The 12,981-nt window shown below is 51.2% G+C and overlaps 3 protein-coding genes across 3 annotated transcripts; 1 reads left to right on the top strand and 2 right to left on the bottom strand.

Annotated features, from left to right (window-relative positions):
• Window positions 1-510: 510 nt before the first annotated feature.
• T310_1088 (WD repeat protein) lies at window positions 511-4,926 on the top strand (the record flags this gene model as incomplete). The annotated part of the gene is made up of 1 exon (XM_013476030.1): window positions 511-4,926. One exon carries the CDS (start codon window positions 511-513, stop codon window positions 4,924-4,926), a length of 4,416 nt encoding a protein of 1,471 aa, XP_013331484.1.
• Window positions 4,927-5,479: 553 nt separating this feature from the next.
• On the bottom strand, window positions 5,480-8,136 carry T310_1087 (MFS drug efflux pump; the record flags this gene model as incomplete). The annotated part of the gene is made up of 9 exons (XM_013476029.1): window positions 5,480-5,893; window positions 5,980-6,110; window positions 6,176-6,548; window positions 6,615-6,994; window positions 7,063-7,219; window positions 7,279-7,337; window positions 7,387-7,480; window positions 7,577-7,683; window positions 7,902-8,136. The coding sequence occupies 9 exons, from the start codon at window positions 8,134-8,136 to the stop codon at window positions 5,480-5,482; spliced, it is 1,950 nt and encodes a 649-aa protein (XP_013331483.1).
• A 2,634-nt stretch (window positions 8,137-10,770) lies between these two features.
• T310_1086 (Ubiquitinyl hydrolase 1) lies at window positions 10,771-12,620 on the bottom strand (the record flags this gene model as incomplete). The annotated part of the gene is made up of 2 exons (XM_013476028.1): window positions 10,771-12,542; window positions 12,605-12,620. 2 exons carry the CDS (start codon window positions 12,618-12,620, stop codon window positions 10,771-10,773), a joined length of 1,788 nt encoding a protein of 595 aa, XP_013331482.1.
• Window positions 12,621-12,981: the final 361 nt, after the last annotated feature.

Here is a 12,981-nt window from a genome sequence, read left to right as displayed (position 1 = left end):
ACCAGAGGGGTTTTTGGTCTCCCGTAGCCTCGGAGGCCTCCCACTGCCGGTTTCCGGCGCGCCGAACAGACCATGTGCGCAGATCCCGTGATCCCCCACACCCGCCGCTTTAATGCGTGGCCAGAGCTCCACAGCTTTATTGCAGTTTACAGCGTTTCCTGGGTGCTTCTTTTGTGCTGTCATTGCAGGACAGTGCCATCCTTGGCTTTCTGTCCGATATCTTTCGGATCTTTGAGAGGGTTATATATCTCATTACCTTGCACAGACAGATATCGTTCGCTTAGAGGCAACAACATTCCTTTGAAGCCCCGTATATGTGTACGATTGCGAAATATTCCTGCCGCGAGCACTGCCAAACTCCGACAATGCTAGACACGTGAATTGGAGATGACAGCACCATACCTCGAGCCTCCTGGCATTGAATCCCTGTCCGATCGGGCCCGCTGGCCTCCTGAGAAATCCCGCTCTTGGTTTTTGGAAGGAGATAGCTGAGGAGATAACGTCAACATAATGTCGAGCCCGGGGGAGTCAAGAACGCTGGCTTCGGCCTTTGACAGCCCGACGTTCGGGGAGGATAGCTCGTTTCATGTAGAGCAGCCAGTGGGGTCTATGTCAATATCTCCATGCGGACGAGATGTTGTCCTTGCTTCAAAGGAGGGTCTCCACATAATCGATCTGGATTCTCCATACTCGCCTCCACGGTTTCTCCCACACCACACTCCTTGGGAAGTGGCAGACGTCCAATGGTCTCCATTCGCCGCTCGTGACTTTTGGGTCGTGAGTACCTCGAATCAAAAGGCGTTGGTATGGAACTTGGCGATGAAGACCTGGGAAAACTCGATTGAGCACGTTCTGCACGCCCATTCACGAGCAATTACCGATATCAATTTTTCAGCACATCATCCTGATATCTTAGCTACCTGCGCAGTCGACAGTTTTGTCCACTGCTGGGACCTGAGAATCCCCACGAAGCCCGTCATCTCGTTTTCTGACTGGTTTGCCGGCGCAACTCAGGTTAAATGGAATCGGCAAGATCCCCACGTCATTGCAAGTTCCCATGACAAATATCTTCGGATCTGGGATGATCGCATGGGGGCGACACCGATCAGATCCATTGAAGCTCACAGCACGAAGATATATGGTGTTGACTGGAATAGAATGCGACCGGGTGCCGTTGTCACATGCTCTTTGGATAAAACCATCAAGTTCTGGGACTACACGGCTGAAGGGGATGTTCCTGAGAAGCAAATCAAGACCCCTTTCCCAGTCTGGCGTGCAAGACATACGCCCTTTGGTTGGGGCATTCTAGCCATGCCACAGCGAGGCAATAATGATCTCCATCTCTATAGTCGTCGAGCACCAGAAGGAAGCAATCCTGCTGAAGGACTGCCTCTGGTGCACAGCTTTCCAGGACACAAGGGCCAGGTGAAGGAATTTCTTTGGCGACCACGAGGGGCAGTGATTGATGGGGTGGACCATCGAGAGTTCCAGCTGGTATCCTGGGGTGCAGATCGAGAGCTACGTCTTCATCGTGTAGATCCTGAAATCTTACGTGGCGTTGGCTACGAGAAGGGCAAGTCTTTTGTTCCTACCCTCAACGTCACCCGCAAAGGTGCCGTCTACAAAACCTTCCGTGATGAGCCCCCTGACCAGGATCTTGGGGACTCACTGTATGCTGAAACCATTATTTCCCCCGGTTCCCGTCCTCGATTCAGTGCCGGTATAGGTATGAACAACGTGTCAATGCCGTACGCTCGTGCTTGGTCCTCGGGAGGCAATGTGGACTCGAGAGTCGGTATGCAAGGACGGTCATATATCAGAACTGATGTCAATCCGATAGCTTGGATGCGTGGCGTAAAGATATCGAGCTGGGACGTCGAAACTTTGGGAGACGAAATTACCCACGTTGGTGAGAAATTTACCAAGGTGGTTTTTGAATCAGTCGATGTCAGACAACGAAAGGCCACGATATCCCTCCATGGACCTTGGGGCCCAGAGGGGGCTTCATTATTTTTGAAGGTCGACATTAAATTCCCTATCGACTATCCTCGGGCTGCGATACCCGTCTTCCGTATCCAAAAAACTGCCTCTATGACGGACGAACTTGCTGAGAAACTCACATCAGAACTGCGAACTATTTCAGAAACCTATCTTTCTCGAAAGAGAGGTTGTCTTGAAGGAGCATTGCGTTATCTTCTGGGAGAGTGTAATCTCGAAGAGAGCATTGCATTAGTGCTTGGCGAAACCACAGAAGCAGTCAAGTCACCGGTCAATGGCTTGGAGGATGATGAATCCAGCGATGAGGATGAAGAAGTGGGGACTTTCCAGAAACAAGACCTCGGAATGAGCTCTGAACTGCTTCGGCCGGTGACGGCGAATGTGATGGTCCCTGTTGCCAGGGTCTGCGGCGCGACTTGGAGTCATGATGGACGGCTCGTCTGTTTCTTTCCGCCGAAGAAAGATAAGTCGAGTTCTCTTTTCGATTCCTTGGGGTTCAAGGAAATGACCAGGCTGTCAAGAAATGAGAAGGTATTTGAAGGCTTTGGTCGCCTGCAAACCAGTTCGCCTGGACGACAAACAACAGCAGGGACAGGCACTGGTACAGGAACGATGAGCGTTACTGATGATGGGGCTTCTGATTATTCGGACGATTCTTCTACCGCATCTTCCAGTTCATCTGGGTCTTCTGATATCTTATCGGCATTACCGAATCGTTTTCAAGCGCCACCACCGTGGCGTAACGTGGGTAGCCTTGGGTACTATCGCACACGATCCGCCGATAATTCCCAGCTCTCTACAGTTGGTGGCGGGCCTGGGACTGCGAAGTCGATGGATGCCCCACATAACGTGGTATCTATACATGACCTGAGTGAACTATTGCCAGCGAAACGGGAATTGGCGGCCCAGTATCGGATATTTGGGAATGGTGCAGACGTATGTGCGCACAATGCAGCGGTCGCCGCAGATGCAGGTTATCCCCATCTGGCTCAGGTCTGGGGCTTGTTGAGGTTGATTCTGCACAACCAAGGAGATTCAAGAGCAGCATCCGACGCAGAGACAGAGCTTCTTGCACGGCCAATAAATGGAAGCATCAATAGAAGAGATAGTGGTATAGACTTGACAGATGACTTTGTGAAGAAGAATCAGTCTCCGAAAGCAAAGCCATTCAGCGAAGCCCGGTGGGGTGAACATGCTCTCGGAGCTCGGTGGCTGGTTCCAGCGCTGTTCGATCACTTTGAACAGATTGGTGATGTGCAGATGCTTGCAATGCTCTCGTGCATTTTCCACGAGCAGTGCCTAAAAACACCATCGGTCCGAAAGGAGCAGCGCAGAGAGGTATCATCTAACCAGGAGCATTCTCCGTTCGCAGTTGATTTCTTCCCATCCAAGATAGCCGGCGAGACTAAGTCCCAAGTGGCGACTCCTTTAACGTCGGTGTCAAAAGAAAGCCCCGACAGTCCAGCTGTCCAGAGTCCGCACGTCCCTACAGAACCCTGGAACAGTGTCTCCACGACGCCGTATTCTACAGGCACCACTTCTCCCATGGTAGCTCACCCTTCTCGCCCGGTGTCGGATCGACGATCTCACAACCAGTCTTTTTCGGTATCTGCATCTCCTGATCACCAGGGTATATCAAGAAGTGGCTCTGGTATTGGTACGGCTCTCGCGTCTTCTTTATCTCGATCTTTCACTTTCGGGCCTTCATCAGCATCGTCGCCGCCGAGCAACAACATCAAAAGGAAATCCAGCCCGAACGGAAGTCTAAACATCCCGGCCACAGGCGGTTGGACTGGCGGCATTTTCAGCAAAGCTGTATCGGCGATTCCAGACTACCTGACCACATCAACCGCAGTAGCCTCCCAGACCCACTCTGATGCAGATAGCGAGAAACGGAATCCCACCAAACAACCGGTTAAGGTCAAGGTGGCTTTCAAGAATCGAAACTCGTTTGACAGTGAGGACGACCTTTATAGCACTTTTATTGATCCCAAGCGAGATTGGCTTTACAGGTCGTACCGCAATGCATACGCCAACTTGCTATTCATCTGGGGTTTACCCATTCAGCGAAGTGAAGTTCTCAAGGTTGGTGGGACGCGGGACCAATTCACTGATATAACTCATCTTGGCCGGCGGAGTCGTCAAGTCTCGCTTGCACTCCCGACTCCTAAACGTAAAGAGAGTGCTTCTACAACGGAAGTAGTTTCTAAAACGGGGGGCTTGGATGTTCAAAGACACTGCACGCAATGTGGGAATGCTCTGCAGGAGTCCGTTTTCTCGTCCACTGTCGCAAAGGAACCTAACACGAGTGGGAAGATTGGAAAGTCTTCCACACCTATACTCTGTTCCAGATGTAAAGCGGCGCAGCCCTTGTCTACTAAAATTCCATGTGTTATTTGTGGCGAGACTGTTGGCGGAATGTTCACTCCCTGTTTAGAGTGTGGACACGTTAGTTGCTTTGGATGCCATCAGCAATGGTTCTCACAAGGGTTAGCGAGTGGCATTGATGACCAGGATCAGGTCGTCAGTAATGGCGATGATGGCAGTGGTGCATTACGAGCACCGGTCTGTCCCAGTGGATGCGGCTGCAGCTGTTCCGAGCACGAGGTTATCAATGTCCCTATGCCTGCCAGCCCACGCCCAGCGGAGCAGGGGAGTAACAACGGCGGACGCCATTTCCGAAGCAAATCGCAATCCCAGCCGTCTGAAGCAGCGAGCGGTCAGCACTCACAACTAGTCGGACAGAGTGAAGACGATCTGGAGAGCTGGCGTGTGTCGCCCTTTGCAACTCTGGCCAGAGGCCTTGGAGGCGGCCTAAGCCGTGGGTTGCATGGGCGAGACGACCGAAGCAAGCCTTCAACCGCAGCAGGTCCTCGAGCCGGTTCCTTAGGAAGGAAAACAGCCCTCGATCGGATGGAGACCATGTAGCGCGTTGCGCGCTTATTATCTTCTTGTCTTGTCTTAAGCATAAGCAGCTCTGGAATAATAACGACCCTTTCTCCATTCTGTTCTTCTGTACAGTACATACATAATGCATATTCTATCTATTCTGCCTCAGTCATGTCCGTTTCAATTTCCATTTCGGTTTTCTGAATTGCTATCTGTCTACAGATATCTGCTTTTTTTTTGGGCACCATAGCGCGGCGTTAGGTGGGAAAAGGAGTCTGGAGGGGTGTGGGGTTACTGTTTTTTTGTTTCCCTTTTGCCCTAACCATGATACTGTATGGCATGATACGGTGGAAACAAGACATCATCCATCATCATCGAATAAGAGGAAAGGTTCATGCTAAGAATCTTTTAGCTCCTGCATAGCTCTACAGACCTACTACCTCTGCATATATATATCTGTCTTAGGAGGCCGGAGTTGACGCAGCCCGCGGAGTGTTATTGGCTGGCTGTGCGGCCCTTACCAAATCTACATGCCGTGAATAAACAATAGCCCATTCAGTCACATGCACATGGTTAATGGACGACTTGCCAGTCAGTGTATCACCACTGCAACATGCTCGTCCATGTATTTTTCGATACTCCCCAGGCCACACGCCGCTAAGATGGACAGCACGCCAAAGGCGATACTGGTGTAGTAGACCCATTTGTAACTCTCCGCATAGGCGATCTGGCCCGCTGTCACGACGGCCTGGTAGGCGGCTTCGTTGCCTGCTATCCCGGGGATCTGGCGCAGCCCCTCCAGGAGGGAGATGCCGGTCAGCTGGATGGCGCCTGCGATGTAGGTCATGTTGGTGATGTGGAGCTTCTCCAGCATCACACCGCCAATATAGTGGTTGGCGTTCGGGATGAATTTGTTGATGAACACGTTGTAGTAGATGGTGTAGCCGATGCCGCCGCCGACGACGCGGATGGATAGCGTCAAGGCAGAGATTGTGGCGATGAGGTCCTGGAATGGCTCACAGTTAAAAATTTTTACTTCTCTTTCAAATGAAGGTGATTTTATGTTCTCTTCCCCTGTTCTTGAGGACTTACATCAGGACAAATAATGGTGGTCATGATTGATGCCGGCACGACGATACCTCCGATCCCCAGAGACGCAACAATCAGGATGCCCCAGAGTTGATGGAGATTGTCCACCCGAGCAATGGACATGGCGCCACAGCCTGAGTTATGCGAGTCAGTTGTACCGCGTTACAATGGCAAAGCCGTTGAAGCTGAACGAACGTACCTGCCGTCATGAGGCAGCTGCTCACGATCATCAATGCCTTATTATGGCCTTTCAGAAGGCTCAGGAGCCACAGTGTAACAAATGCCCCGGTCAGAATTCCGAAGCCAACAGGGAGACTGCGGAGGCCCACCCCGACCGGATCCTGGCCATAGACGTTGAATGCCTGGGTAGGCCAAAACATGATAATCGAGAAAAAGTTGGCTCCCGAGATGAACGTAATGAGCAGTGTGAGTCCCAAGATTCGAGGCTCCTGCTTGATACGCGAAGGAAAGATCGGGTATTTTGCGCCGTACACTTCCCAGAGAGCAAAGGCGACCATGAGGAAAAAGCCAATGATCAGCGGGACAAGTACATGGGCGGTGTTCCAGGCATACTGAATTTTCAGTTAGTCAGAATATTTATAGCAAAAATTGGTTTGAATTGGTCTCTTAGAACATACTTGATAGCCTCCCCACTGCAGACCAGCCAAGAAGATAACCAAGCCTGCAATGCTCAAGAAACCGCCCACAAAATCAATGCGAGAGATGATCTCAGCTTTTGACAGGCCGAGGGAGTTGACTCGAGGTGGAGGAAAATAGAACAGCAGAGTCATCAACAAACCGAGGCCATTCCAACCGCCAGCAAGAGCCCCAACATAGCGCCAGTTGCTGTGGTAGGAAATAAGTTGACCCCATAGAACGGAGGGGCAGAACGGCACAATGGTGAAGATCAGGATCGCCACATATTTTCCACGCTTTCTGGTTGGAGCCATCTCAGAAGTTGCGGCCAAAGCGGTCAACTCATTGATGCCAGCACCAGCTCCCGCAATGGCCATACCACCTTTGCGAGAAGATATATCAGCCTAGAGAGTTCAGGTCGATATTTCTCCGTATTAAAGACGGACTTACCAATGAAGACATTCATGGTCTTTGCTGTGCTGCTGATGATCATACCGATGCAGATCAAAGACGACCCGATTATGGCAACATAGCGACGGCCGATCAGGTCAGATAGCGAACCTACAAAAGGGCAGATACCTGCTAGAGCAAGCAGATTGGCCAGAACCTGCAGGAAGTCCATATCAGCGGGGCCGGACGTGCTCCAGCTTTGCATAGATCACTCACAAACCAGATCCACCGATCCGTGCCTCCGATGTCTCTGTAGATATAAGGCGGTATACCACCTGCAAAACAAAACGGTCAGCAGAGGAGATGTGTAAAAAGAGATCTCACATGCTTCGCGCTCACCAAAGAGATACACCGGAATCTGACTGCCGGTCCAGAGGAAAGCCATTGCGGTGAATCCCATGAAACGCCTAAACGTCATCTATGCGGCCCTAGGTGTTAGCAGGAACAGAAGATGGGCATTTTCAAGGCAGGGCATTGGGGGTAAGGAACGGAAAATGGCGAATAGGAAACATACAGGCGTCTCATGATCATGGTCCTCATCGTCACCGTAGGGACGGAAATCGCCATGACGGCGATATACCTGGTGCTCCGACTGAGGACTGTACTCGATTGGAATGGGACCTTTTTCTGTATCGCAATTGCTTATCGTAGGATTCCTCTGGGAGTCCATAATGACGGGCTACCGTATGTCAATGATCAAGGCACACAGACTAGCTCTCAGGTGATTGTCAGGGAAGTCCCTGGGAACTGCAGCAGATTATATCCACCTGAGAGAAATCTGGTGGCGGCGGAAGGAGGGTGACACAGGTGTTATGTGACCTCTATCGCGCTGTACTTACAACATGTAGTTGAGAATGAGGCTGGCTGAATCTCACCAGCAGTGGGGGCTGTCAACCTGCATCTACTGCACTCCAGGACATATGCAGATGTGATGTTTTTAAGAAGTCTGAGATCTCTGGAGCCCATGCGGCCATAGATATAGGTTGCGCATCGCTGCGAGCCACAGGAAAGCCGGCAACCAACAGGGCTATTACCGTCAAGCAGCAGCAGCAGCAGAAAGAGAGATCGATCCATTCTGATTTGCCATGGCTAGGGATATAACCCCTCAGAAGAAGAGAAGGCGAGCCTCCAGTGGAGGCTGGAGCTCCTTCCAAAGCTGGGCAGAACGACGCAAGGGAGATTGGTCCGGGGCCCCGGATCCACCCTGCCTTGCTGCCATCCACATTAGGAAGGAACGATCGAGACTCGACTCACGACATAATATTAATATAAGATCCCTGCGACAGCCACAATCAGGAAGGATATCCATTGGAAAGACGTGAGATCAGGTATGCATTTCGAACAAAACAACGTCAAGGAGAATCACGATTATCAATGGATGACTCCGACAAGTACAGTACTGTTCATCTGTTGCGAGACTGCGAATTGCACGATTCATCTTCCTCTGTGGAGTCAGATGATAATGGCGATAGACTTCTAGCCCCGCATTGCGCCATGAATAGCGCCTCGGATATGCCATGATGGCGGGGACCCTTGGTGGAATCAACCTCGGAGACTGATCTTAGTCCACCTCCTGTGACGAATTGTCATACCAGGTTTCTGGTAGATGTTCTAACTCCATCGGGTAATTATATCGGATCGTCCTGCACACTGGGCATCTCGCATTAGACCATCTCGTATGGTACTTGCCACTAAGTTAACTATGGGAAAGTTTACATCGCTATTTAAGAATACGTCTATCGTTTTGCTCCAGTGCCAACTTGACCAATATTCCTTGGAAATATAGACCACAACCGTTCAACGTAAAAAGGCGCCTACCTCCCCTATGTCACTGGAATAAACATCTAGAAATGCTGCTCCAGTTCGTCATACGCGTGATTGCAATAATAATGTACAGTACTATACAGTTCAGGCGATTCTTGCTCGCGGGGGTATCTCCGCATATGGACATTGGCCCGAATGCTCGAGCGCCTGTCCCGGCCACGAGCAAAAGTCTCGGCATGCTTTCTTTGGCATGCCCAAACTCCAATAAATTGGGAAAGCCAGGACTCCAGGATTGCCAAGCTCAATCTCTAGGCGCTGCAGCCTCCTGAATACTTCCCTAGACCGGATAATTGATGAGTGACCGGACTGACAGCACCAGCCCAACTGGTTTGTACGCCATATACCAATGGGAAGAGATATAGAACCAACGTTCTTCCATCCCTCTTAGACAATCTCCCGGAGAGTGAGATGCTTTGGTACGACGAACAACGCAGTCGCCTCTACACAAAGCTTGCCTTGAGTATTTCGCACTTCCCCACTGACAAACGCCTTCCGGTCCGTAGATCGCTCTCGGTCCAATCGCGTATGGATTGTGTAGAAGTCACCCGAATACACCGGCGACCGATAGTTGATATTGAGATTGGCGGTCACTCCAGTGCGCGCTGGAAAGCTGCGCAGCGCAACTTGTCCCAGACTTTCATCCATAACCGTCGCCAGGGCTCCTCCATGAACCATTGACAGCCATCCCTCCAGACCATGTCCGAAGTACACCACCTTCACAGCTTCCTTCTCCTTTTCGTTCCAGAAAATCCTCTGGAAGCATGGAATTCACGGGTTAGCCAAGGACGAAATGAGACCACTGCAGAGGATGTCCAAATCCAATTCAGACAAGGACTGGACATGGGCTAAAGTTGAACCAACCTGTACTGCCAACCCTCGACTCCCTTTCAGCGGTCCGCTGGTCAACCTGTGCTCTTTCTCTTCCTCTGAGAAATTCGTATACGGCTCCCATTCCACATAGTTCGGGTCATCCCTCAGTTTTCGAACAATTGGAAGAAGATTAATGGCCTCTTGGATTTTCTTCATCTCTCGTGCATCTTCGTCGGTGCCCGGAACAGGCGGCGCAGAGACAGTATTCACGGCAGCTTTCCCTGTGTAGAGACCCAAGCCCCCGAAGATCCCGATGTAAAGGAGCCGTCGCGTCCATCTTGACTGCGATTGCGATGCGGAAGTTGCTGCTACATCCGAGGCAGACGTGCTAGTCGTGTTTGGTCTAAGACATCTGAAAGACTTCAAGTGCGGTGCAGGCAGGTCAATGGGCCGGGGTCGAGCAGCTTGGCGCAGTAGCTGCGACGGCAAGGTTCTTAAAGGACGGAACATCGCTGCAACATCTCAGAAAAAGAATTATCGCTCCGTTTTGGAGGCCATATGCAATGGCAGAAAAGCCTCGTTGTATTCATGTTTGATGGCGGCAAGAGAAATGTCACTGAACCTTCCTGAGGCGATCACTCCGCTGCTGGGGGCGGCTGCTGCTCCGATCACGTGTTAGCGGGGATCGGAATGACTCCATTCAGTCTGTCAGACCCGAGTACGATACCTAACATGTCCCACTGCCAACGGTAAGCTACAAAGGCTGGGAGAATGGCCTCCAGCCATTTCGTAAACTGTCAAAGAAAATAGACTCTGGCTCATCGCATACTCTAAGGCACTAATCTATAGCCATACACCAATATCATGAAAGTTTTCGTCCAGCGACAGGCAAAGACAACATGGAATAACATCGCATTGATACGCTTTATTCAGAAACCACCCTACGTTCCTCAGTTTGAATCCTGAATAAGACAAGACGCCGGGATCATGAGCGGGTTTCTGGCGAAAGCAATATACCGAAAGAAGATTCCTTAGACCATGAATCACTGTTGTACTTCCTCCTTACTAGGGAGGTCAATGGCACGGTAAAGGAGGATGAGTGCAGAATGCGATTCGCCTTCGCGAGTCAGCAACGTCAGCAGAGCTCCAGATCTCGACCCAAGCTGGAAGAAGGGGGGCCAACTTACCACCACCAGCCAACGTCTCAATCTTCTCCGCGTCGACTTCGGACACCCTATCATCGTTGAACCACCACCATTTCCCGTCCTCTTCTCGTCGCTTTCCACCCGGTGCCCGGGGATCATCCACCAGCCGCTCCTGTTTCTTGATATAGGCCGTGTAGTGGCCGCTATCAGCACTGGCACCTTGGTGAGTGATCACGCCACGAAGCTCATACAGGCCCGATTGGTTGGACCCGTCATCGGCCGCCAGGTCCGGGTTGATCAGGGAAAAGAGCTCCTTCTTGGCCGCCAGGATAGCTTGCCTCCTCTCCTCTTCGTATTCCTCGTCCGTTTTGAAAACGTCGGTCATGGCAGTGTCCGTATCCTTCTCGTTGGCCTTGTTAGCTTCGGCCTGAGCTTCCAACGCCTTCTTCTGGAAAGATTCCGCGGGTGCGCCAGACGCCTCTTGCGCCTTACGTTCCTCCTCTAGTCTGTGAGCTCTCTTCTGGCGCTTGCGGGCCCTCTCAGCGTCTTCTTCATCTTTACGAATCTCTCGGACCTTGTCTCTCACGGGGATTAGTTGCTTCTTCAACTCATCCGTACAGAATTCAACAACATCCAGCTCTGCCGGAAACGTGACTTTGCGCATGATTTTGGCCTTCTTTTGACTCTCGCGTTTCCAGAAGAATCGTACAAAGTGCACAGTCAAATACTTTGGCAGACGAGCTACACGTGAACGTTTCGTGTAGATAGCATCTCGGTTCAAGGTAGGTGAGTTCTTCTCGATCTTTTCTTCCAAGCCAGCGATAATACCGTCACGTAAGTGATTGACATCCTTGTCGATATGGCAATCGAGTTTGAGAAAGACATCAGATGTCTTGACAGGCTCTTCCCCTGCTTCTTTGGCAGCCGGATCATCACACTCAAGGACGGATTCAAACCGCCCTGCCATGTACTTGTCGACAAAAGAAATTTCCTTATCTCCCTCCTTAATCTTCAACTTCTGCCGCAGTTGCGACAGGATCTGCGACCAAGCCTCTTCCGCATCTTGCTGTGCATATCCATGGCCATTCTTTGCCTTCTGTGCGAACTGAGGGAATGTGTTTCGAAGGGCATTCAAGAACATAAGTGGCGGAAACCCCTCCTGCGTCTCGGACATCTGCTTATACAAGTCACGTAACGAGGCAGTCAGGTCCATAGAAGCACCCAAGCCTCCAAGGCCAAAACTGCTCAGATCCGCCAACCGGAACGAGCTGTCGCCTGTCCCAGAAGCGCTGTACTTGAAAAGCTCTTCCTGGAGCTCGGGGATGCTTCGGAGTGTCTGCAGCGTGGCGTTTAGGTAGCAAGTATTCCCCAAGTTCTGCAAGCCTGCAGGAGTAGCGCCCTCTGCCTTTGCTGCTTCTGCTTCTGTCATGTCCTCCAAAAACTTGACCGCTTCTTTTGGGCGCCCCAAGTCGGCAGACCCTCCAGCTCCAGATGGAGTACCCATCATCATGAACGTCTGCCCTGGCTTCGCGTTAAGAGTAGACAAATCGGTGTCATCTTTGAGTTGACCACCCTTGACAAGAATCTTTTGCCGTTCCGGTTCGACACCAGTCAAGGAGTAGAGTTGAAATTTGAAAGTTTCGCCATTTGACGTCGGGTCGAGATCGACCTCGTAGCGTTTGCCCTGGTGCTTCACGATGACTGGTGAAAGGTTAACCTCAGAACAACAGCCAAGCAGCAACAATAAGAGAAACAGAACATACCTGGTATTGTAGCCATGTTGCTGGATATGAGGATGAAGGGCGAACTGTGTTTTTGTGAGCTCTTCAGCGTGGGATGGACCTGATTGTTCTGGAGCGGTAAACAGGCGCCACCGACAGATCGTGGGGTAAGAAAATGCAAACAGCGCAAACACCTTGCGGCCACACAGCGCGACCGCCCGCATCATCATCATCGTAATTAGGCCGCCTGGAGACCATATCAGCAGCATTCTGCAGTTCGGAACCAATTCATTTCATGTCACAGAAGGGTTCACTAGTCCTATTTCTGAGGAAGTGATATTGTGCCATCTCGTTTAATCTGGTTCCCAGACGGATGAGTAGCCGTTCATCGGTATCCGAATCGAGACGATAGCTGGGAC

This window comes from Rasamsonia emersonii (assembly GCF_000968595.1).
Source record: "Rasamsonia emersonii CBS 393.64 chromosome Unknown ctg1118621759975, whole genome shotgun sequence".
Taxonomy (NCBI): domain Eukaryota; kingdom Fungi; phylum Ascomycota; class Eurotiomycetes; order Eurotiales; family Trichocomaceae; genus Rasamsonia; species Rasamsonia emersonii.
Note: the sequence above shows the minus strand (reverse complement) of the source record. Positions and strands in the feature narration are given on the sequence as shown.